Source organism: Euprymna scolopes, chromosome 30, assembly GCF_053919585.1.
Source record: "Euprymna scolopes isolate OS-2025 chromosome 30, ASM5391958v1, whole genome shotgun sequence".
Lineage (NCBI taxonomy): Eukaryota > Metazoa > Mollusca > Cephalopoda > Sepiida > Sepiolidae > Euprymna > Euprymna scolopes.
This window is the reverse complement of record NC_136511.1, coordinates 40,287,832-40,313,904: the sequence shown is the minus strand read 5'-3', so window position 1 is coordinate 40,313,904 and position 26,073 is coordinate 40,287,832. Positions and strand designations below refer to the sequence as shown.

Here is a 26,073-nt window from a genome sequence, read left to right as displayed (position 1 = left end):
GAATACACTCTACAAAAACCTGATTGTCACAGCTGGTAAATTACAAAAATGCAATTTGGACATGAGGACACTTTAAAAGAACGATATGCAATAAAATTCTGTTTTAAACTTGGAAAAAATGCTGCAGAAACGTATGGAATGCTTCAGACTGCTTTTGGACCATCTTACATGAATCAAGCTTTTGAGCAGCATAAGAGATTCAAGGAAGGCAGAGAGTCTGTGAGGGATGATGTGATGTGTGGGAGGAGTAAGGAAGTAAGAACACCAGAGTTGATTGGCCAAATAAAGAATTTCATGGATAAGGACCGTCATGTGTCTATAGAGACAATAAGTTCACAGTTTGATGTCAGTGTGGGAACTGTACACACAATTATTCACAAGGAACTGAAGATGCGGAAGAATTGTGCAAAGTTTGTCCAAAGAGTGCTTAGAGAAAGTCTGACTATTTGACCAAAATGGGCATCAACAGTTCCTCATCCAGACCTTGCTCCCTCTGACTTTTGGTTATTCCCTTGCTCAAGAAAAACTTTAGAAGCTGAGATAACTGAGGAGATCAAAGAGGTTGTGATGACGGTCATTGACACACTCACATAAGAAGACTTTCATAGGCTTTCTAGAAGTTTTTAGTAATGGTACACTAAATGCATTGCAGCCGGAGGAGATTACTTTGAAGGGGACGAGAGTTTCATGTGTGTAATATCAATAAAAGTGGCCATACGAAAAAGTCTGAACACTTATCGAAGGCACCTCATATTTATTGTGCCACAAATACAAAAGGAATTCATGGAGAAAAACTGGAGGAAGTGGATTTATGATGTCTCTGGAAGCAGGAAGGCTGGAGATACAGGAAGGATAGAATTGAACAGCAGAAAAAGGCTGGATCGACAGGGACAGGAAGAAACTGGAACTTGAACAGTAGAAAAGAAAACTCTGGGATCGATTTAAAGCTAAGAAAGTTGTGAATGTAATCTAGTCGGTGTTATATTGTTGCAGTGTTTTGTGGAATAGATATTCATGTTTATATGCTGCACGAGTTGCATTTACTGTGATGTTTGTGTTTTGCATTTTGGTTTTTCTTTTGCTGTGCGTCCTTCTCTAGCGGTTTTCTTGGTTGAAGCAATGTGCAAGCTATTCTATTGATGTGTGTACATGAAAAAATGGGCTTTGAAGTTGTCGTGTGTATTTAGTGAGTTCATTTGCATTGCATCGACGAACGGATTTATCTTAGCATCGCCATTATTTTCACTGTCACAGCTGCTGCTGCTGGTTTCTGGTTTATTCATGTAAATATGGAAGGATATGCGATATAAAATCTTGAATAAAAGAAGCAACGATCCCATACGTTTATTGTATTTCATTGATTACCATCCACATATAAATTATAATGAAACATGGTGGCAGCAATGATATCAAATGATATCAAATGATATCAAGCACGAAGAATGTAATGCTGAATGGATTTAAGAGGACAAATGCAGATAAGTACCATTTGATTGTTTTGTTAGTTTGTGTGCATGCGGAGTCAAAAAATGGATGTAGAAAGCATAGAAAAAATAAAATAAGACCTTCACTACCCCTACCTTGTCGACAAATTAGAGGCTTTTTAAAATAAAATGGCAGAATTATACCATTATTACGTATCTGGGGAAGCACAAATAAAATATCAAACAGCACTGTTGCTGCACATGCTGCGAGATGAAGCATTGAATGTTTATGGTGGATTTCAATTTTTTACTCCTGATGATGAGAAAACACCCTATGAAATAATTTAGGCATTCGATAAATATGCTATAGGGGAAACAAACAAAACATATGAATGTTACATCTTTCATACAAGGAAACAAAGAGAATCAGAAACTGTTGAAGCATTTATTATGTTGGTTTGTGCGTTGATAAAAGCATAATTTTTGTGACAGGTATGTCTCATCGATATTATGATGATCAAATAATTCTTGGAATACACAATCCTCATACACAAGTGGAATTACTAGAAATGAGACAGTTAGGTTTACAAAAATGCATAGACATATGTAAGCTGTCAGAAAACGCTACGCTACAGTCCAAAATCCTGAGACCCAAGGAAATGAACAGAGTTCATTGTAAAACTACGAAAAAAACATTGGCACAAAGTGACAGGGAGTGTAGGGCATGTGCGTTGCGACATGAACCGAGCAGAGAATGATGTCCTGTATCTGGAAAGACATGTTTTAAATGTAATGGGAGGAACCACTTTGCTATTAAATGAAGATCTTCAAAAAAAAAAGAATATCTGTGCAGTCGAAACACAACAAGATGACAATAGTAGTGGTTCAGACTACGGACATGTAGACATGGTTGGAACAAAGGAAAAAATAAGTTCTATAAGACCAGTAGTAAGAAAGGTGGAGATGATTGTAAAAGGAAAGCCAATTGTTTTTCAGCTTGATAGTGGAGCATCGGTCAATATATTGAACGAGAAGCATGTAAGGAAAAAACACTTGAACACTCAAATAAGACTCTTGTCATGTGGAATGGGGCAGAAATTAAGCCATTAGGGGGGGGGGTGCTGGATGAAAATGATAAACCCCAAAACTGGACAATAACCCCAAATATGAACAATGACATCAGAGACTATGTTCCAAAATACTCCAGATGTAGAAAATATGAGATAGCCAATTCTGCAGAGTCCTTAATGGTCCATGGCATTCCTGAGAGACCCTGGGCAAAAGTAGGAGTAGATCTCTTCAAGTTTGCAGAGAGGCATTATCTCTGCACAGTTGATTACATAAGCAATTTCTTGGAAATTTATCATCTTTCAACTACATGGGCAAAGACGGTGATCACTAAACTTAAACACCATTTTGCATGACATGAAATACCAGATCAGGTAATGACTGATAATGGACCCTAGTTCAGTAGCCAGGAATTTTCAACCTTTGCAAGAAAATGGTGTTTTATGCACACACACAACATCAAGGCAAATGAAAAAGTAGAATTTGCGGTAAAGATGGCAAAGAACCTCTTCCAGCGATGCTGGATCACAGGAATATGCTAGTTAAAGGTTTATCATCATCAGCACAGAAATTGATGTCCAGGAACAAAAACAGTTCTTCCAACCAAAGAGAATCTACTCAAACCAGAATTACCAAAAATTTAAAAAAGATGATTAAGTGGGAGAACAGGAAGCAAGAAAGAGTACTTCAATCACAAAGTAAAACCACTCCAACCTTTGCAGCCGTGAGATGTGGTATGGATGAAATTATGCATAACAGGTCAGGAAGAGTGGAAGAAAGCCATTGTATGGTGGTTATTGGATGAGAGGTCATACCATGTCAAAGTTAATGGAGAGCTGTATCGACGGAATGGGGTAGATTTGAAAAAAGAACAGAAGAACCCCCATTACCATCACTGGTCTACCAGTCATACCAACTGCATAGTGAGCTACCAGCGAATGTTGGGTCAGATACAAAAGAGACATGTGACCCCCAAACATTACTAAAAAAAATAGATAAGTTGACAGGGGAGATAATTAAATTCTGTTGCTTACGTCACGTAATGAATGTAATTCAAAATGTTGAACAAATTTTATTGGAAACTGTTTTTCATTAATAATTATTTTTCTACTTCATCGTTTTCTGTAATTGTTTTAGATATGTTACTATTTGCGACATGACATTTACGTAAGTACCATTTATTTTACTTGAAATTCAATATTTGGCGGACGGTCAGAAAATCGATCCCCCTCACCTCTAAATTCCACAATTTACATTTTCTTTTCTTTTTCTTTTTTGTCTTTTTTCACAATCGATTACAAACTTAATTTTTAGATTAAAAAAAAGTTAAAAACATTTTTTATGACTTTCCTCGTCGGGGATCAGTTTTCAATTATAATATTCTACTAAATTGAACACATACTTTGTGACCATCACCGAGAAAAATATTGCGACTCTCTTATGTGACTGGTGATTATTCGCCTCTAAAAAAAACAAAACAAAAAAAGGGTTAGGAAGAGAACTTTCTGAACCTCTCTTTCCCATCCCCTCCTCTTTCTCATCTGTTTCATCCGCGTCGTCTCGCTGGAAAGAATCCCAACTAAAAAAAAAGTGACTACTCCAAGAAACCAAGTGAATGTAAACTAAACAGAAATATTATTTGTATCAAATTCTAAAAGTTAGATCCGTTGAATTGTCAGATGTTTTTACTCATAACCAAATAACGTGTTTTTTGTTGTTGTTTTTTTTGTTTTTTTTTTTTAAACTTTGTATTTAATTTTGTTTGAGTTGAATACTTCTGGAAATTTTTTTCCGACACTAAAATAGGACATTACTGTGATATTCGTTTACAGCATACTCGAAAAAACTGTAAAAATCGTCATCGAGTTGGAAAGAAAGTAAAAATTTATCCTAACCTCTTTTTTCAACGGAAATAATCACACGCAGGGGACATAACTCCGAAACGAAAATTTTAGATTACTATTCATGACTGCAATATTTGTTGAATTTTCGTAATTTTTGGATATATTACTATTTTCGACATGACAATTAAGTACGTAATATTTTTTTTGGTTAAAACAATATTTAAAATTTAAAAATCGATTTGTCGCCTATAGCTTAAGAAGCATAAGAATTTTCAAAACAAAAAACACGGAAAAATTTTTTTAGCAGTGATTTGGCCAGGGCATTCTGATAGTCACTAGGCACAAATGAATGTGAAGAATTGTGAAAAAAGGAATGCATGATCCCGTGACGTCAGACTTGTGTTAACTATACAAACTATGGAAAAGCAGAAGCGACTTAATGATATTTTAAAACCTTTGTTTATCGTCTACAAACTGTAATTAATAATTAATCGTTGTTATAATTTTGTTGGGTTTTAAGATTTACACAGTTTAATGATTAATAATATTTTAAACATTTGTATATTAAATATGAAATACGGTTTTACTAAATACGTACGAGTGTTCATTTGGTTACTTACCGGCTTCCATACTTTTGTTTGGTAAAAAGAGGCAAATTAGATATTGTAGGGGGTCCAGAAAATGTTTGATTTTTGTGAAATAATTTTTTTTTTTATAACATTTTCACCCCAAACAAGGCACATTGCCACTTTGATGTAGGGGGCTACTGTCAGGGACATAAGCTAAAGGGGTACTATGTACGGAGTTGGGCAGCAAGATGTCAGTTCACGTTACACCTGAACTTCTGCATGTCAGTACAGTTGGAGAGGCAGGGACCCGAAAAGGAATTCCAAAGTCTAGTGGTTCTGGGTAAGAAACTAATGGAGTAGAAGGCTCTCTTACATCTAGGGATTCTACTGTGAAGGGGTGGGATTTAGCTGCTTGTCGGGTTTGTTGGGGGTATTTATGTCAAGGGGGCACAAATGCTTGCAGTTCGTCGGAGCATTCACCATTAAAGCACTTGTAGAACAGGCAGAGGGATGCAACATTACGTTGATAGGACAAAGGCTGAAGCTTAGATGACAGTTCAGGACCTATCAGGTTGGCGACTCTCTTTTGAACCTTGTCAAGGAGCGAGAGACTAGTAGCAGATGCACCAGCCCAAATGTGACAACAATACTCCATACATGAGCGAATGGTGGCCTTACAGAGGTACAGGATACTTTCGGGCGTTAGTAGCTTTCTAGCACAGTAGAGAGAACCTACCTTCTTCGCAACGGTCCTAGTTCTTTCGCCAGAATTCTTGAAAACTGGTACCACAGAAGCAGTTTTCCAGCAGGCAGGAAAGCAAGATTCATTAAGGCATTTGTTGTAAAGTTTGGAGAGAACTGGAGCTACTTCGGCGGAGCACTTTTTTAATAGCACAGCCAGGATGAGATCATGTCCACATGCTTTTGAAATGTCAAGATTTTTTATGATGGCATGCACCTGAGCAGGGGTGATTTTCAGATCGTCTAGTGTGGCGTCTGTTTGCAAAGGAAAGTCAGTGAGGGAGGTGGTTAGCAGGGTCCAGTGTGGAGTTCGAGGCAAATTGACTAGCAAGCATGTTAGCCTTTTCGGTTGCTGAGCAAATAACCTCATGATTGTTGGATAGTGGGGGAATTGTTGATTGCCCATTATTTACTACACTGTTGTAGATTTTCCAGAAGTCACGGGTTCCTAATTTCTGTGCTTCGATGCATTTTTTGGTGGTTTCAGTAAATTCTCTCTTAGCTGTCACTATTTCTTTCTTACAGTTACTTCTGGCTTCTATGTACATTTGTCTGTTTGAACTGGACTTATGTCGGTTAAATCTGCTGTATGCATGCTGCCTTTGTGCGATGGCAGCTGCACAGGTGAAAGTAAACCATTGGAAAGAGTGGGACTTGCTATAAAATTTCCGCGTGGGAACATGTGCTTCAATTGCCGTTTTGAACCATTCAGTGGTCTCAATTGCGCACTGTTCAGCAGGAAGTGAAAAGATATTTTTCCATGGGGCATCCCTGATGAGATCTCTGATTGCTTCCCAGTCAACCTTTTTATAATATCTCATTGTTTTGAGCAATGGCTCTTCCGTTTTGGCTCTAGAGTTTAGGGCGATTTCAACCATTATCACTGCATCGTCAACATTCTCAAGTGGGCTGTGGGCATTTGTTACACAATCATCAGGAACCGTCGTCAGAAACAAATACATGCACTTGTGCGCTAGTGTCGAGGGAAAGTGCTGTATCTATACTCTTAGAGACTTTGTTTATTAGGGTACAGTCCTGGGTTGAGGGAGAGCAGTAGAGAAAATAAAAGTAACTAACATTATGTTGCATGTTAAGTCTAAAGCACATAAAGGCTTGATCTTCCGATTCTAGTTTAGTTTCTCTAGTCAGGGGGAGGGTGTTTCGAATATATACTCCAAGCCCGTGCATATGTCTGTCAGAGTCCTTACGGCAGAGTGGGAGATATCCAGGCATGTTATAGTAGTTAGAGGGGATGGAGGAGTGTAGGTTAGTCTCACTTAGTGCTAAGATATCCGGGGTGTTTGTTAGGAGAAATGCTTCAACATCATTTAAATTAGTTCTAAGCTCACGGATGTTCATAAATCTAAGCCTCAAGGGAGGAGGCAAGTTGGTTTTGTTTGCCTGGTTTAAGTGTAATTTTTTATTGTACTGTCATTTTTTTTTTAAGAGTTTCAGTTTAGGTAAGGGGTGCTGAACAAGTGGTTATGCAGAACACCAGACATGCAATACAAGTAGACCATCAGTTGACCTTCCATCAACTAGGATTGTGGCATCAGGAAAGTCCACAGGGAATGAGTGTAGGGTCCCTTTCCATGCACGACATGGCACTACAAACATCCCGATATTATACAACTGTTGATAGAGCAGCCACTCTAAGCGCTACCAAAGAGTTAGAGCTCCTGTACTACCAGTCGGAAACAGCAGCCAAGAACTGTCAATCCGGTACCCTCAACCCATGAGACGATGGTCAACCCAATCTACTTGCACTGGCATTATGGCATTAAAGCACTCCCAAGTGCCCAGTTTAGAGGTATGGAATGTGTCAGGAGTGGGGAAATCGGCGTTCATTGCACTAGTCAGGCAACAAGATTGACCACGGAGTGTTTCTGTCGAATCCCTGTGATTAAACCTCTATGCCTGGCTAATAGGCAAAGAAGGAGTATGGAACCCAGGTGATAGACAGTGCCTATCTACTCCTTAAGCAGTTTAGGTTTTCAGACCGGTAATTTGTTTGAGTCACCAGCTCTAGGAAGGTTGTTATCCAAGACTGGCGAGGCCTCCCTCCCCTTAGGTTTAGCTTCAGAGTTTTCCTTCTCCTAAATGGATGACCTGGGAAGATCTACAGATCCATCAGCACCGAGAGGGTTTGCCCTGTGCCTGGCTCCTAATCCAGATATTTCTGCGACCCCATGTGGGTAGTTTATGTTACTGGGTTAGTATGTAAATGTTATATATCTACTGAAAATTTACACTCCTCAAAGTGATTAAGGGACATTGTTATTTCATTGTTATTGGAGGAGGGGGTGAGTATAAGTTCATGCAGTGGAAGCAACTATATTTGTACCAGGTTTGTTGAAAGGAGTTAATATGGTTTAATATTTTTCCTTTAAATTTATAATTAAAATTTTTTTTTTTCTTATCTTTATGTTGGCTTAGGAATAGGATAACGCACTACGTCATTTTTGATATGAAGTGCAATACAATACAGGTATCAATTGGAAGTAAATTATAAGCTATGGCGTGTTCAGTATGTATAATAAAGTAAATAGATATATGGGCAGATTTCCATTAGATGCAAATAAATGGAGGTTGTAAGTTTTAAGCATGTTTCCACTTCTAATGAGGATATCTTCAGCTTTCGTTTAAGAAACAAGAAGTTGTATTTTGCATTACAGGGTATTGGTCCAGTTTTTGTATTTAACGTTGTAAAACTAAGGAAGAGACGGCTATTGCTATATAATATAGGTAGTTGTGAATCTAAGTACAGACTAGCTAGTAAGTATCTACCTGAATAAGAATAAACTAATGCATGCCTTAGAGGTAGAAATGTATAGATGTTTAGTGATAATGACTTCCAATCGGTCAGCATGCGAAGGTTAGGGACTGAAAACTAAGGACCCCCTCCAAGGCGTGTGTAATGTATGAGTGTTAGTGGCAGCTTGGGGAGTAGAGCAGATTGTTAGTTTTGAGGAGAGGATTAAACTTACAAAATACAGTAGATAATAATAATATTTTTAATCGGTTTTAATCTGGCAATAAAATAGCTGGAAAGAGCCATGTTTAATATTTTAAAAAAAATTTAAACACAATTAATTAAAAATCTATGTTGTAACAGAACATTTTGAAATAATGGGATTTTAATCGTTTTAATCTTTTAAAAATTAATTAATTTTTATGAAGTTTCTTTATCTTGGCAATTCAACTGATAATAGTATATATTAATTAGAAAAAACGCTATTAAAAAAACAACATAATATAAAATTTATATCAATTTTTTAATTACAACATCAGGGTAAGTTTTTGTTCAATATGTGTATTTAAATTTAGGGGTGTCAAAAATTCCCCCCCAAATTCTGATACACCTACCCCCCCCCCTATATGTAACACGATGTAACTTTATTGGCAGGACTGGAGTTTAAAAGTTGTCAAAAAACAAATATATAACAAATAAATGTTATCAAAGGAAAGATAAGTTACTTTTCTACCTAACTGGATATATTTTTTGCGTTTTTATTTAATGTAACATGTTTATTCAGCTCGAAAAACATGCATGTTTACCGATATATTGGAAAATTCAAAATGGCGCCCGACTCTCTCTTTAACACGGTAAGTTTAGGAAAAGGTGTTATAAATAAAAGCAAACTAGACAAAATACTGTTAAAAAGCCGTCAAATATATGTCAACCTATGTCATGGTAACATATATTGAGCGAGTTTTTAACAGTATTTTGTCTAGTTTTTTATTTATAACACCTTTTCCCAAACATACCATGTTAAAGAGAGAGTCAGGCGCCATCTTGAATTTTCCAATACATCAGTAAAGACTGAATGTTTTTCGAGCTGAATAAACATGTTACATCGAATAAAAACACAAAAAATATATCCAGTTTGGTAGAAAAGTAACTTATCTTTCCTTTGATAACATTTATTTGTTATATATTTGTTTTTTGACAACTTTTAAACTCCAGTCCTGCCAATAAAGTTACATCGTGTTACATATAGGGGGGGGGGGTAGGTGTATCAGAATTTTGGGGGGAATTTTTGACACCCCTAACACGAAACTGCGAATAAAATATAAAAAATTTGTAATTTCTCTTTTAAAAGTGTTTTTTTTTTTTCAGGGATAAGGGTTATTGTAAGTACAGTACGTTAGTGTGAATATTTAAAGTGTCTACTTAAGGGGGTGGTTCATCAGGAACTTGTTCACGTTAGACTTGAAGACATCCAAGTTGTAGTCAGGAGGGAAGCAGGCAGACGGAACAGAGTTCCACAAGCGTGCAGTTCTAAGAAAGAAGTTTGTTCATGGAATCAACGTTTTGATTTAGGCATAGATAAAGGGTGGAGAAAGTTTTGACAGTGGATTCAGCTAGACGGGTGTTTTTCGTAAAAGATTGGCAAGGGGAGACCAGAGATTGGAGTTCAGACGAGCACCTGCCATGGAAATAACGATAAAACAAAGATAGGCTTGCAACGTCTCTTCTGTGGGAGAGATGTTGCAGGGAAGAGAAAAGGGCATCCCCCACTAAGCCACAAAGTCTATTTTGTACTCTGTCAAGGCAGGATAGGCTGTTTTTAGCAGCTCCTGCCCAGATATGGCAGCAGTATTCAATCCTTGGACGTACTTGGCTTTTATATAGATAGAGAATTGCATCAGTAGTGAGATATCTTCTGGAGCGGTAGAAGGATCCCGCCATCTTTCCAGCGACCGTGGCAACAGACTTGATGTACGTGTTCCATTTCAGATCAGGAGTGAAGGTCAAGCCCAGAAGCTTGTCAAAACATGGGGATTCTCCTAGACGAGAGCCATGCATTTCAGTTGATGCCAGATGGGGATCAGAGCGTTGATGATGTAAAGATAGGAGTTTGGTTTTAGATGCATTAAAGGTAACCAGCCACTCCTTCCCCCACTGAACCACTCGTTCGAGATCAGAGGCGAGAGAATCAGAGAGAGCTTTGTCATTTACGGCCTTTGATGTGTTGCTGTAGATGGTGGTGTCATCAGCATAGATGTCAACGAATGATTTAAGTATGTGTTTAGGGAGATCATTGATGTAGATCAGGAAGAGAGTTGGGCCCAGAATGGACCCTTGAGGGACTCCAGCATTAATACTGCAGGCCTCTGAGTTTTGTCCATCAACCACTACTCTTATCAGAGAGAAATGATTTAATGATAGAGAGAATATTTCCAGTAATACCGTAGCTGGAGATCTTGTGAAGTAGGCCTTTATGCCATACTTTGTCGAAGGCCTTTGATATGTCAAGAGCAATTGCCCTGGAAAGGAAGCCTTTGTCAAGAGATTCACTAATCCTATGAGATATAACCATTAGCACATCTGCGGTAGATCTTGCAGAACGGAAACCATATTGCGTGTCACTAAGAAGGTTATTTCTGCTGAGGTGGTTGACTATTTCTCTACTTAATATGGATTCCAGCAACTTACTCATGACACACAGAAGACTTATTGGTCTGTACTGAGAGGGAGATGACTTATCACCTGAGTTCTTAAATACAGGGCAAACTGATGAGGTTTTCCAAGGTGTTGGAAAGCACTTCTCCTTAAGGCAACGTTTAAACAGTTTCGTAAGTATGGGAGCAAATTCTGGTTGAAGCTTTTTTAACACTACAATTGGGATGCCGTCAGGGCCAGTAGCTTTACGGGAATCAAGGTTGTTTATTTTCTTTATGGATTATACTTCCAAAATAAACTATTAAAGTTGTATAATAAAAAGTAATAGAAATATTATTTTTTATTTTTTAAAAAACATCTTTTTTACGTAATGAAATAAATTGAATTTTATGAGTTAAATATTTTTCAATTTTTAAACTTTAAAAATCTATCAATTTTTCTATTGGTTCTATTTTTACGATATTTTCAGGGTCAATGTGAAATTTTATGCTCTTTCCAATAAACCGAATATAATATTTTAGACAAACATTTTTTTTTTAAATTCACCCCCCCCCTCTTGAAATGTCTATTAAAAAGTAAATAATTAATTTACTCACCAAAGTTTTATATATCACAAATTGAAGATAAAAGATCAATAAATAATATATTTAAATTTAAAACAAACAAAAAAGTGTTTTTTTAGAAATTTACCTGTAAAGTCCGAAGTTTAAAACCTTTTTTTTTTTTTTTTTTTTTTTTTTTAACTGAAACCCTGGTCCTTGCTCCTTTAATTGAAAAAAAAAAATTAGGGGTTGAATTACATTTTTCGAGTAGTTATAAGCTTGGAAAGACAGGGGGTCGAATTATTCAATATTTTTTCATGCATTCGTAAGGTTAGTTTCTGACACACCTAGGGGTGGGGTTAATTCTGTGGTGAATTTTGGAGGTGCCTTGCCTCACTGCCTAATAGTCACATTTACCTATGGTACCTTTTGTTCGTAAATGCACAAAATCACGGCGTGACTTTATTACGAGAAAACAAAATTTTGTTTAGTTATTATTAAAAAAAATATTATTGCACATATACGGAATAATCACGTTGACAAATCGGTTCTTGTTAGATCAATGAAGTTAAGCAATGATCAACCTATCAGTACTAAAATTGGTGACCATTTGTGAATTTGAAGTGTCGAATGTGCTCTCAGCTAATCTCGGCATTGTTTCTAGTCGTTTAGCACTTTTCCTTGTCACTTTACTCAAGCAGTGCTGGATTGAAAAGAGGTGTGGTCGCACAACCTTTGCCTCACAATTACTCCCGCAGCTACCCTTACAGAGGGTATCCATTGTCTCTATAGACTGAACGGAGACATCGATCGATTACACAAGGAATCTTTTCAGGTTAAAAAAAAGCAGTACTTGTACAGTTTATTCAAGACATTAAAAAATGAAAATATCGAAAAGAGGTTATATTGTACGTATCCGTTATGGAATGAAGTTCTCTGAAAAAGAATTCATCAAGTAGTTTTTGTTTTACAGCGAAAAAACAATTTGTTATGATACTGAAGAAAAGGTTCGATTTTTAGGAAGAAAAGCTAGTATTAAAGATGGGGAGGGAGTGTTGGCGCTTTAACTATCTCCCCGTAGTGTTTCTAAAATCCAAACAAAAATTTAAAAACGTGCTGTCATAAAAACGTGTTTTTCGGCTGTAAAAAAAAAAAAAAACTCGATCAAATTAAGTGAATTTTTTTTTTTTTCGGAGATCTTCAATTCAAAACGGATACGTACAATATAACCTGTTTTTTTTTTCTTTTTTTTTTTTTCGATATTTTCATTTTTTTAATGTCTTGATTAACTGTACAAGAATAAAAAAATCTATTGAGAAATACACATTTTAAATATTGTGTCAAGGTGGTTATGCCGTAGATGTGTAATGTTTAAAAAAAAATAGGTGCTAGTGCACTTGTAGCAGTTAACAAACTATTTACTAAAGCGGATCAATGCCCGGCGCCAAAGTGATTCGGCCCTCCCCTAATAATTACTTAAATAAACAAAAGGCCAAACGACATTGCTTTTAACAAAACAATAATAAAGGGTTTATTTAGAAAAGACGAGATTGCATCTCAGACTGAAGAGAAAGAAAGAAAGTGTCTGTTTGAAGGTGTCGTCTGCCATCAGACTGCAGTCGTCAACAAGTAGCAAGTAGCAGTGGAGGGGCGAATGAGAGAGGTCTGTATAGGTCGCTTGCTGGCGTCTCTCTGGCGATCGCAGCTGAGATCCCAAAGGGCTAAAAATAGTTCTTAAGGGGATAGCTCAAATCAATGCGCCCTGCTAACATATTGGTCAGTGTGGCTGAATCACTTTGGCACCGGGCATTGATCTGCTTATAGTAAATAGTTTGTTCTGTCAGTGCTCTCTACACACTTACTGATCCGCGCTATTTTTTTAAAATCGTATTTCCAAGTTTAATTGAAGTTTTATGATATGTTTTCTTTTTTTATTCCATTGTAAGGTTAAAGTATAGAATAGGCACAAAACACCCTCCCTTCCCCATGTTAAGAATGGCTTTTTAATAACGTTATTATTTCAGTACGGATCAATAAGTGAAAGTGCACTAGTACCAAAAAATAACTAGCCAAAATTTTGTTTTCTTGTAATAAAGTCACGCCGTGATTTTATGCTTTTGCTAACAAATGATAACTTAAAAAAACAAAAAGGTATTTTTTTTTTTGTTTTTTTTTTTATTGTCGCTTGCTACGATTTCATTGGCTAAGTTTTACAGCGGTTTACGTAATGAGCCCGAAAAATGCCGACGATAACGCAGTTCCTAAGAACCAAAGAAAAGTTGAACTAAGAACTTCACCGTGAGTCATGCGGATTCCTTTGGTGTCATGTCGTAAGATGACGATAATTCGGCGAGATAATGCTTCGTACATTTTTTTGTTCAGAATTCTTTTGTTGTTTTTGGAAAATAAGCAAAACTTCTTTTATAAAATAAACAAATGTCCGTTTAAGAAACACTAGTTTCACTTTCTAGAAAATAAGGAGAAAATTTTCAAGCTTCCGTTTTTTTTTTTTTTTTTTTTTTTAAATAGTCTGTTGTCACTTTATTGTTGTTCTCATTTTTTTTTTTTTAGTTTAGTTTATTTATTTAGGCGGCAATAACATTTTATTTATTACTGTGTGGGAAGATGACGGTGATCTAGTGGTTAATGAGACGGACCGATGATGCAGGTGTTCCAAGTTCGAATCCAGTTCGTTCCACAAAAATCACGGTAATCATTAGGGCTAGGACAACAGCATATTCTTTTCATTGTTTTGACTCGAGTGTGTATCCGTTGATATCTTGTATGCTTTTATATAGAGTGATGTATGTGGTTCTCGGTTGATTTACTGTGTCTAATCACGGCCACTGAGATATAGAAGGCCTGTTAACTGAAAAATGGCTGTAGGCAATGTAGGTAAGATTTGTCGAACTGTTTACTGTCGATACTATATGACGGCATTTTTAAAAAGGGCATTAAAACATGTTTAAAAAGAAAAGAAAGGAACCCAATTCGATTAATAATGAAACTGAACTTTATTGAATATAAAATATAAATGTTATGTAAAATTACGTAATTTTAAAGCAATAGACAATCTAATACTGACAAAAATGAATTATGAATTTAGGGAACAAACAATTAAAGAAACATAAAACACAAACAATTCTTGGCCTTCGGGACAAGATCAAAGTGTAGTATCTGTTCTGATGCTACAATTCACCTTTTCTGTCCTCGGCCGTTGAAGGAGAAATTCTTCATGACTGAGACAATTTTTATTTTTGTTCCTATCTGGAGTGCCCCTTATTGGGGAGTTGGATTTTCCCCACAAGATTATAAGTTGAAATATTTAAATAACTATTACTTTTAATACAGAAATTACATTCAAAGTTTTGGTTTTCTGTTCTTCTATGTTCATTTTTTCCCATGTTTTTTTTTATTAAAATGTGTAGCATATTTTCATCAGTTACATGGTTAGGAATCCTATACTCCGCTATCGTCTTCATTTTCATATCAGTGCAGAATACATGAATACGGAAATGAAGTTCACATAACTACTAAAAGACAATCATACCATAATGTGAATACTGCTTAAAAACAAAGAAAATATAGTAAATATCTATGATATTAAATCAGGGGTGGTGGTGAATTTGGGAGGGAACATTATTATTTCACTCACTAGGAGTTGTCTCACAGGCCATCATCAGTGATCGCTCACTGGTAGTAACCTGTGGTATTCGCTGGAGACTGAGTGACAACAAGTCTCCCCAGATTTCCAATGTTCTCCATCTCTTGACCACTTGTGCAGATGATTGCACATTATCGCAACAGCCGTTTGCCATAGATTTCTCGTTGGCATCGGCCATTGGTGTTTCCTGGGGTTGGGTGACAAAATGCCTCCCCAAGGTACCAGATTTGAACTGCACACTTCCAGTGGAGATCTGGTTAGTACTCTCCCACCTCCGACTTTCCATCCTCCCTGACCCTTCACAACTAGTTGGTGTCACGCCAGTCGAGGTCATCTACAGTGTCTTTTCGCACTTCACGGGGAACGTGGACCCTGCGTAAACGGGTTTTAATTTTTTTGTAATCGAGCATGTATTTATTTTATTTTTTAAATTTTCTTTATTTCTTCAATTCAATTTGATTCATACTTTTATTTTGTACTTGTTTTTATTTTATTTTCATTTAATTTTAATTTATTTTTATTATATTTTCGACACTAAATATTTTTATATTTTGTTACATTTATTTTTTTCATACATATTCAAATAATGCTTTTGGTCTTTTCTTTTGCCTCAAATAGTACCTTTAAAAAAGTTTTTGTGATTAAATAAACCAATGAAAACTTTTTGCGTATGTGCTTTTTAAGGAGCAATCATTAAATTAAAACCCATTTATGCAGGGTCCACGTTCCCCGTGAAGTATCTTTTTTTTTTATTATTATTGTTGTTGTTATAATAATTAATTTTTTTTTGTTTTTTCATGTCCTGTATGTATGTGTGATAGTGCACGATACCTCTTGTATACATGGGAGCTATACATTATCCCTGTGTCAGAACCACAGGTAAAACAATTCTGGGCTCGGTGTTGCCACAAACACCAAAATATGAAAAATGTCAATTACAAATAATCCAAACCATGGGACCCAGAAGAAAGATTTGGGTATCATGATCGGCAGGTGCTCCTTCGGTAGCCAGCATGGGGGACCTGGTTGTCATCCTGCGAATGTTGGCCAACTTTCTAATTTCAGAAACTCAAATAACATGAACCTCTAATTTCAGGGAACAAAATGATACTGAACAAACACAGCGCAGCCATAATAACCATCAAAATAGGAAAAAAAACAAAGAAAGAAATGGACAACAAAAGAGAATAGACTCGTAATGGAATGCTATTATAGAAGTCATCCTAAATATAGATATGGAGGTTATTGGAAATGAATGAAAGATCTATGGGACCTATCCAGTGACTACCATACGACAGAACAAAGAATTGCAGACCAAGCAAGACTGATACTCAAGAAAGGTTGGCTCTCTAAACTAGAACTAGCAGAAATTCAGCAAAAAATAAATGATGAAACTGAACAAGAAGCATCCCCCAACAGAACCGCACATAGAGAAACCCCACAAGTTGAAGCCTCACAAGGAAAAACACTAAAGGCCGAGGACCAACAAAGAACAAAGTCTACAAACGTGGAAACCGAGAACAATGAAACAGAACTAACAGAATGAAGCAAATAAAATAATACAGTTCATGAACGAGGAAAAAGCAAAGCTCCCATCGTTAAGGAACCAAGAGCAGAAGAATTAAAAACAGAAACAGAAGGTTAACAAGCTCCTCCCACACATCCCAACAAATACAATCAGACTTAAGCAACCTGATTTATGCAGGCGCCAAAATGGTAAGTATGAATCTCAAATCAGAAAAACAACCGGGAACAAACGGACCAACAAAACCTGGATGGGAAATAAGACTAGAAACCCAAATACACAAACATAAAAAAGAAACCAAAATGATCAACAGGAAGAAAGCAATGTGGAGAAAACGGAATATTGGAAATGTAACTGGCAGGGAGAGGCTAAACAAGAAACATGAAGAACTGGACAAAAAATAAAAGCAAAAGAAACGAGATTGAGACGATATAGATATAAATCTGAACAATGCAAACAAAACAGAACATTTGAAACTAATGAAAGCCAATTCTACCAAAATGTGAACGGAGGAAAAACAAAAACAGAACAACCAAATCCGACAGAAACAAAACTCTACTGGAGTAAAATATGGAAAGAGCGACGAGATCACAATAGAAATGCCGAATGGCTGAAAGACATGAAAGAAGAGTTACAACAAATAGAAGAAGGAACGGTGAATGAAATCAGCAAGGAAACTCTAAAGAAACCATAGGAAAAATGGCAAACTGGAGAGCACCAGGGCACAACGGGATACATGCATACTGGTTCAAAAAATTCACAACCTTACACGAAAGGCTAGCCCAAAACTTGAGAAGATGTGTACAGGAAGCAAGCATGCCAGACTGGATGACAAAAGGTAGAACCACACTGCTTCAGAAGGACACGGAGAAAGGAACCGTCCCTAGCAATTATAGGCCAATCACGTGCTTACCCACTATGTGGAAGATACTGATAGCACAACTGAGGGAACAAATCTACCACTCCCTGAATAACCGTGGACTCATCTCCGAGGAGCAGAAAGGATGCCAAAAAGGAAAAAGAGGAACACATGACCTGCCATATATAGTTCAAAAGATCCTAAAGGAGGTAAAAGAAGGAGGAAGAATTTAGCCATAGCATGGATCGACTACAAAAAAGCGTATGACAGGATCCCCCAAGCATGGATAATAGAATGCCTAAAAATGTATAAAATACCAAGCGGGATCACCAACGTAATAAAAAATGCAATGAAAACATGGAGACTGGAATTGACAGCTGATGGACAACACGTAACAGAAATTAACAAAGAAAGAGGCACCTTCCAATGAGACTCACTATCACCACTACTGTTCATCATAGCCATGATGCCCTTGAACAGTATTCTGAGAAAGTGCCAAGCCGGATACAAGTTCTCCAATACAGAGGAAAAAATGAACCACCTGATGTACATGGACGATCTGAAACTTTTTGCAAGGACCAAAAAGGAGGTAGAAACACTAATTAACACTACCAGAATCTTCAGGCAAGATATCCAAATGGAATTTGGAATGGAAAAGTGTGCACAACTAGTTATAAGAAAAGGAAAACTGGAAACAGCAGAAGGCATGGAACTACCCAACCAAACGAAGATGAGGGCACTAGGGAAACAAGACGATTATAAATACTTGGGAATTCTGGAAGCGGACACCATCAGAGCAACAGAAATGGAAGAGAAAATTGGAAAGGAATACCTCAGGAGAACAAGAAAACTCCTGGAAACGAAATTATATAGCAGAAACCTAATAAAAGGTATAAATACATAGGCAGTATCACTAGTAAGATACTCTGGACCGTTTATAGGGTAGACAAAAGAAGAACTGATACAACTCGACCAGAAAACTCATGACCATGCATAATACACTACACCCAAAGGACGATATTGACAGACTCTACGTGAAAAGGAAAGACGGCAGGAGAGGACTGATCTGTATAGAAGACTGTGTGAAGGACATACAAAAAAGAACTAGAAAAATACATAATGCAAAATACTGAAAGGATAATTATGGCAGCGAGAGACACTGAAAAAAACAGCAAAACAGAGAGACAAATGACAAAACGAGAAAAGAAAAATGGGAAGAGAAACAACTCCACGGAAGATTCATAAGAATGTCAAAAGATGAGAATAACGAAAACACCTGGACATGGCTGCAAAAAGGACATATAAACCGAGAAACTGAATCTCTAATAACTGCAGCACAAGATAACTCGATAAGAACCAACCATATCAAAGCAAGGATCGATAAAACACAAGAAAACAGCAAATGCAGACTATGCGGACAAAGAGACGAAACGATAAACCATATAGTAAGCGAATGCAGCAAACTGGCCCAAAAGGAATACAAAAACAGGCATGACCAAGTGTGGAGGGCGGTGCACTGGGAATTGTACAAACGACTGCATTTTGAGCGTACAGACAAATGGTATAAGCATAAACTTGCAACAGCATTCGAAAATGAGAACCACAAAATACTATGGGACATGGACATACAGACGGAAAACCCATCCAAGCTAGAAGACCAGATGTCGTAATAATTAACAAGAAAGAAAAATCCTGTCAAATCATAGACTTTGCTGTTCCAGCTGACCACAGGGTGAGTATGAAAGAAAAGGAGAAATGAAACAAATACACAGAGCTAGCCAGGGAGTTAAAAGGGATTTGGATGATGAAGAAAATCAAAATAGTACCAACAATAGTAGGAGCACTAGGAACAATTCTAAAAAACTTCGAAGAAAGAATGGCAGAAATTGGAATCAGAGGAATAGCTGCAAAAATACGACTAACGATAATGAAACCGGTTGAAATATTAAGGAAAACCCTTGAATGCGGAGAATAATACAAGAAGACAATATAACAAATAAGCGTTACAGGGAATGAAGAACACCGAAGATGCATATCTACAAGTTCTACAGCCCCACCATGCATCCCCCCCTCATTGTCTCATCACCGTTCCTCCCAATAAAAAAGTGACACCAAAGAGCTGAGAAGGGTCAAGAAGGATTGAAAGACCGACGAGAGAGTGCTGGCCAGACCTCGGCTGGACAAGCGCGAAGAGAACTGAGACCTTGGGGAGGCTTAGTGCGACTCAAATTCCAGTATTAACCAATGACCACTGCCAGCGAGAAATCAATGGTAAGAGGCTGTTGCGATGACACAAATTCATTTGCAAATGCTATAGAAGGAGGTGGAGAGAGCTGGATATCTGGGGAGACTTGTCACTCAGCTTCCAGAGAACATCACAGGTTTCCAGTCAGATCGTTTGTTGACTTGTGTGAGAGCTCCATGTGAGCCAATAATAATAATAATAATAGTGCTTGTGCAGTGTACGCACCGTGATATATTTTAGATAGGATTTTCAAGTTAAATTTTATGGTATCTTTTTTCTTTTTCATCAAATTGTTAGGTGAAAGTGCAGAATAATTAGAAAGCTTCTCCCTATTAAGAATGGTTTTCTAAATGACGTTATTATTTCAGAACGGTGAGTACACGGGACAAATACCAAATAATATTTATTTATAAGATAAACACAAGAAAATATGTTACTAAAATTTAATGTACTCTTTATTTTTAGTTCATATCAAAACTTTGATTAAAACTGATTAGTTGATGAATTTTTAAGATGAATTTGTGTTCGTATGAATAAAAAGTTTGAGAGAATAAAGAATTTAAAGAATAAAGTGAATGTGTTTGAGAGAATACAGAATTTCCTATTTCATTTCCCATTTCAGTCACGTAAATTATTTACAGATAAAATGATATAAAACAAAAAAAAAACTTTTAAGTTTTGAATATATTTCAAAGAAATAAATTACACCCAGTGCTAAAATATTGAAATCATCAATCATTTTAGTTTAAAAAAAAAAAAAAAAAAAAAAAAAGAAACTGTTGTGAAAAATGCTTGTAACTTTAAAATATTTGGAAATACTCAATGAAAAGTTTTATTTATTACTAGCAGGGGTACCCGGCGTTGCCCAAGTGTTTGTTTCCGGGACGGGGGGGGGGGAGTTTTAAAAAATGTTATGGTAGGTAAGTATGAAGGATCAAACCCGGAGTCATGAGTAAAAGTAGGAAAATAAAGTGTGAAAAAAAAACAAAAACATCTGCAACGTTAACAGTTCGGCCACCAAGAAAAGTCCATTCCAGTTGTTTAGGAAAAAAAAAAAAAAAAAAAAAAACCACTATGGTAGGTCGGCGCGAACGTGAAAATATAATGTGAATTGTCCAGCACCCTAACCACTACGCCACAGAGCACTGCAGCTTAGTTTAGTGATTTTAAATAACTTCACATGATAGAACTACGAAGCCAAACCGGTGTTCTCTTCTCAACTGTTCCTTGTAAACGATCTCCAAACGGTGTTAAGTGGTGGCAGGGGGAGGAGGAATTTTTAAGAGAGAAAATATTTTACCACTTCCATTGATCTTAACCGATTTTTGCCGTGACTTCTCAGCAGAAAAAGTATAGAAATCTAAGATTATCGAGGAATTTGAGAACTAATAAGCCTATAACAAACCTCAGATATTGTTCTGCCGTTTGTGCATAATGTATTTGCATGAAATATCTTGATTTTTAATCCTATTAAGGTCAAAATCCCACGGGAAAAAATGAGTTCATTTTATTTATATAGAGATTAAAAAAACGGACTGAAAAATATTCTCATATAAAAATTGTGTTTTACAGTTAAAAAAAAATAAAATAAAATGAAATATTTGACTTCCTTTGATAGATATAAAAATGAAAAAACAACCCACTTACTGTTATATTTTGTTAGATTAAAATTATCCCAATGTGCAATTATTATAATAATTGCAATTATATAATTATCCAAATGGAGAACTTTTTTTTTCTCTTTAGGAGAATAAAAAACATGCACAATCTAAGGCAATGAAAAATATTTTTTATGGCCACGTGGTTGAACACTGGAAACTTTCTATACCTACATGTTGATCTGGAAATGATGTCACGCTGTCATGTTCACTGGCCTACTCTCTCAGTAGCCGTGGTCTAACTGTGTTGGATATATACTACAGAGTCAAAACAATGAAAAGAACATGCTGTTGTCATAGCCCTAGTAATTATGCACTTATGTTACCGTGCTGAAATAATGACTTTATTAAAACAAAATACGCAAGAGATACGTTCGAAAGCCAAATTATAATGCAATATTATGAAAATAAACAAATATTTATTGGCTTAAAATTAATAATTCGGAGTTATACTTCTTCCGCAGAATTTTATACATTTCTTTCTTTTTTTTTTTTCTTGTCATGATCTTAAGTTGGAGAAAAAAAATCAGTTAAATAAAAGTCTGTGTGTTGTCTGTCTGCGGTGTTATTTTGAAATGCCAGAAGAATGCGTTGGCTAACATGATATTAAAATCAGGATTGTGAATTCCGTGATGGTAGAGTTTATTGAATTTTAAAACAAAATAATTAAAAAAAAAAAAATTAAAATCTATGTTCTTCCCTCATGCACGTTATAGAGCATTGTACCACCAGCAAATATACCCATCTCGGACACAATATTATCAGGGAGGTTTTTTATGAATATCAGGAATAATAGTGGTCCAAGCATAGGCACTTCCACATAAATGTTATGCTGCTTGGATGTATGTTCATCAATGACAACCTGGATGGTCATATTGTCTGAGAAGGATCTAATATTTAGTATATGTTCAGTTATACCATACAATTTAATTTTCATTAGCAGCCCTTCATGCCAGACTTTGCCAAAGGCCTTGTATATATCAAGGACTAGAGCCCTGATTTTGCCCGCCTTATCCAGTGTATGATTTATGTGTTCAGAGATAACTGTTAAATTATCTGCAGGAGAACGACAGTGCCTAAATCCATACTGTTTGTCAGAGATTTGCTTTAGTGAGGTGGTGGACTAGTGTTTGACTAATTAAGGCTTCAAAGATTTTAGCGAAAGGGGGAGGAGACTGATAGGGCGATAATTGAGAGGGTCAGTCTTTCCACTGGAATTCTTGTACACTGGTACCACAGAGGACATCTTTTAGCAATTAGGGATGCAAAATGCCTGTGGAATTGTCTTCCGTTTTCCTGCTTTCCAGCCGTCTATAATATGGTTGTCTTCAAGTCCAACGTGAACAAGTTTCTGATGAGCCGTTCCACTTAAGTTAACAAATTTACCGAACTTCCATTACTATCGGTTACTATATTGTCCTTTTGACTACTCTACACTCTTTAACCCTTATCCTATTGGCCTTGATAAGTAGTGATTCAGCAAGGCATATATTGTCGTGCTTGGAAAGTATGAGGGCTAGCTCACCTTAGCATTTCTTAATATAGCAGGGATGAGATCAGGCCCACATGCCTTAGAGGTGTCTAAGTTTTTTATGATATTACAGACATGAAAATTTATTTTTACATCATCTAGTGCGGCTTCAGTTCGCATAGGGAAATTTAGGAGGGAATTGTTTGTTGGCTCTAAGGTGGATTTGAAGATGAATCACTAGGCAAGCAGTTCCACCTTCTCGGTTGCCGTGCATGCGATCTTCTGGTAATTGGATAGTGGAGGAATTACTGATTGCCTTTTATTCACTACACTATTATACATATTTCAGAAATCACAAGTTTCTATCTTTTGTGATTCTAAGCGTCCCTGATGATTTCAGCATGCTTCCTTTTGGCTGTCGATATTTCTTTCTAACGAGTTTTAACCTTTTTTTTTTTTTTTTACATAGGCATCACCACTTATCAAGGCCCAGAGGCCACTCGAGGATAAGGGTTAAAGAGTGTACAGTAGTCAATTGGACAATATAGTAATCGTTAGTAATGGAAATTCGGTAAATTTGTTAACTTAAGTGGAACGGTTCATCAAGAACTTTTTTAAGTTGGACTTGAAGAAAACCATATTGTAGTCAGCTGGAAAGCAGGAAAACAAAAGACAGTTCCACAGGCGTGCAGTTCTAACAAAGAAGCTGTGTTCATGGAATCAACGTTTAGGTTTGGGCACAGATAAAGAGTGGGAGGAATTATTAATAGTGTTTTCAGCTTGACGAATGTTTCTTGTGAAAGTTTGGCGAGGGGGGGCATAGATTGAAGCTCAGTCGAGCACTTGCCATGAAAATAACGATAAAGCAAAGACAAACTCGCAACATCTCTTCTGTGAGAAAGAGGTTGCAGGGAAGAGAAAAGGACATCTGCTACGAGGCTACGAAGCCTATTTTGAACTCTATCATAACATCACCAACATAATCTCCCACAACACCAAAGTCAGCCTGATAACAGCCATCTGCCGAGTATTTGTCTCCCTTGTGGAAAAGGCATGCTCCCAGTTCCAGACCTATATCAACATATCTATATATATAAATTCATATTCCTGTCTGTTTGTTTGTTTATTCACAATTTGATTAATATATATACAAAAGGTTCGTTAGTTCAATATTTCATTTATTTCTATATATAGTATGATTCTTTAAAAAATATACGATTAAGAGGTCACCTCATTTGTCTATTATATTAAGAAAAATCACTTGTACTAAATAGCTGTATGTTAGTTCAAGTTTCTAGCGAGAGAGTTGTTTTAAGTGTTCTATTTAAGATTGTTATTTCATCAACTTTAAATAATTATATTGATAATATATTTAATTTAATTTATTTGGAATTATTACTTCCTACATCAATTTTTTTATGAAACGAGTAGAGTTATTTCCCCTGATGAGTTTTTTTCATACGTTCTGAAGTTTGAAAGATAAAAAAAAAAAAAACTCTTCCCAAATAAATTAATTTAGTAATCGCAAGACCTTTCTAGCTTGAAAAAATAATTTTGTGTAGACAGAAAGATGTTTTGCTTTTTTTTTTTTTTTAAATATTCGATAAGCTTGCATAATTTGACCCGGATTCCCCGTCAAGCATGGATCAGGCGAGACCGGCAATCATTGGTTTAAGCCGAGCGTTGTAACAGACGCTTTAAAAACAAACAAACCAGAAAAAAAAAAAAAAAAAAATACAAATGTAAATAATCAAAAATAACAAAAACCTTTAAAGGACTGAAAATATTTTTATTTTATATATTTTGTTTTGTTGTTTTTTTGCAAAATATTTATCAACAAAAAGTTTTTTTTTTGTTTTTTTCCTTCAAGAAAAGATGAAAGTTTTGCTTTTTTTCACCATAAATTCTTAGCTGTAAGTACAAGTTTTTTTTTTTTTTTCAAGACTTTGTTTAGTCAAGCTTTTTGTTTTTTGGAGGGGGGGGGGGCTGGGGGTGTCCACAGAATTTTTATATATATATTTTTTTTTAAAAGGAAATACGTAAAAATATGTTTACGAAAAGCGTAAAGTGTTAGATGAAAGTACAGGAAAAAAATTTAGTTTTTTTTTTTTTTTTTAAATATTTTTATTTTATTTTATTTTTTTTACGGCTGTTCATTGCCGGTGAAAGAACTTTCGAGATAAGGAATTCCTTAGGAATCTTTTACTTCGGTCGACTGTTGAACGGCCATCGACGGCAAAAAGGGAGGAGATAGGGTAAAGGAAATGTATAAGTGTGCTCCGATATAATACCGCATATTTTTAACGGTAGCCATATTTTTACTATTTTTAGAATCTCACCTGGTGGAGAGGTTATCACATACTTCTTTTTTTGGGCGATTACATTTACATGTTTTTACCTGTTCTTTATTTTTGAAATTGTTGTTGTGTGCGTGTGTGTGTGTGGAGGGGGGGGGAATATCGACGTTACCCACAATGAAAAATATTAATATCCGTAGTATAGTAGGTGTGTTCAAAAAGGAACTTTATGCCGACCCGGGCAACGCTGGGTACCCATGCTAATATATATATATATTGAAATTTAAAATAGATGATCATTTTCATGTAGAAATTTAACACAAAATAATAATTTTATTTGTCTAACAACACTGAAGACGAATCATTGTTATTTTTAGCACATGAATTTGCATTACTTACCTTAGATTTTCAAAGAAACCTTTTTTGTTTACAAATACAACACTCAGTCCTGCAAGTGGTTGCTTTTCCACAATTGAATTGTCAGTGGCTAGGCATCTCTGACAACCTCGTACTGAACCACTATGGTTCGATATGTGATGCAATCAAGAAAGGAAGATGCTTCAATCTGACCAGGGTGAATGCTTATGATTTAGTGCCTGAATGCCACTCATAAGCAAGTATAGTTAAAAATTCGTACCAACCTCTGATACTTTTGTGTAGCATGTACAGTACGTTAGTGTGTACATTGTCAAGTCATGGGACATAAAAATAAAAAAAATAAAAAATGGCTGCTCTATTTAATTATATGCTTGTGGATTT

At 36.1% G+C, this 26,073-nt stretch overlaps 1 protein-coding gene across 9 annotated transcripts in view; it reads right to left on the bottom strand.

Moving 5' to 3' along the window:
• LOC145254761 (tRNA 2'-phosphotransferase 1-like) overlaps positions 1-14,078 on the bottom strand; it is a 43,141-nt gene extending 29,063 nt beyond the window's left edge. For 2 of the 9 annotated variants that reach the window (XM_080113516.1, XM_080113519.1), the window contains exon 1: positions 13,893-14,078. In XM_080113516.1, the coding sequence (XP_079969642.1) occupies positions 13,893-13,965 (73 nt within the window). In that variant the 5' untranslated portion in view covers positions 13,966-14,078. Of the gene's footprint in view, positions 1-4,956; positions 4,982-5,641; positions 8,958-13,892 lie in introns of those variants that run through there. The other 7 variants (XM_080113520.1, XM_080113515.1, XM_080113514.1 and 4 more) reach the window with 7 other exon arrangements.
• Positions 14,079-26,073: the final 11,995 nt, after the last annotated feature.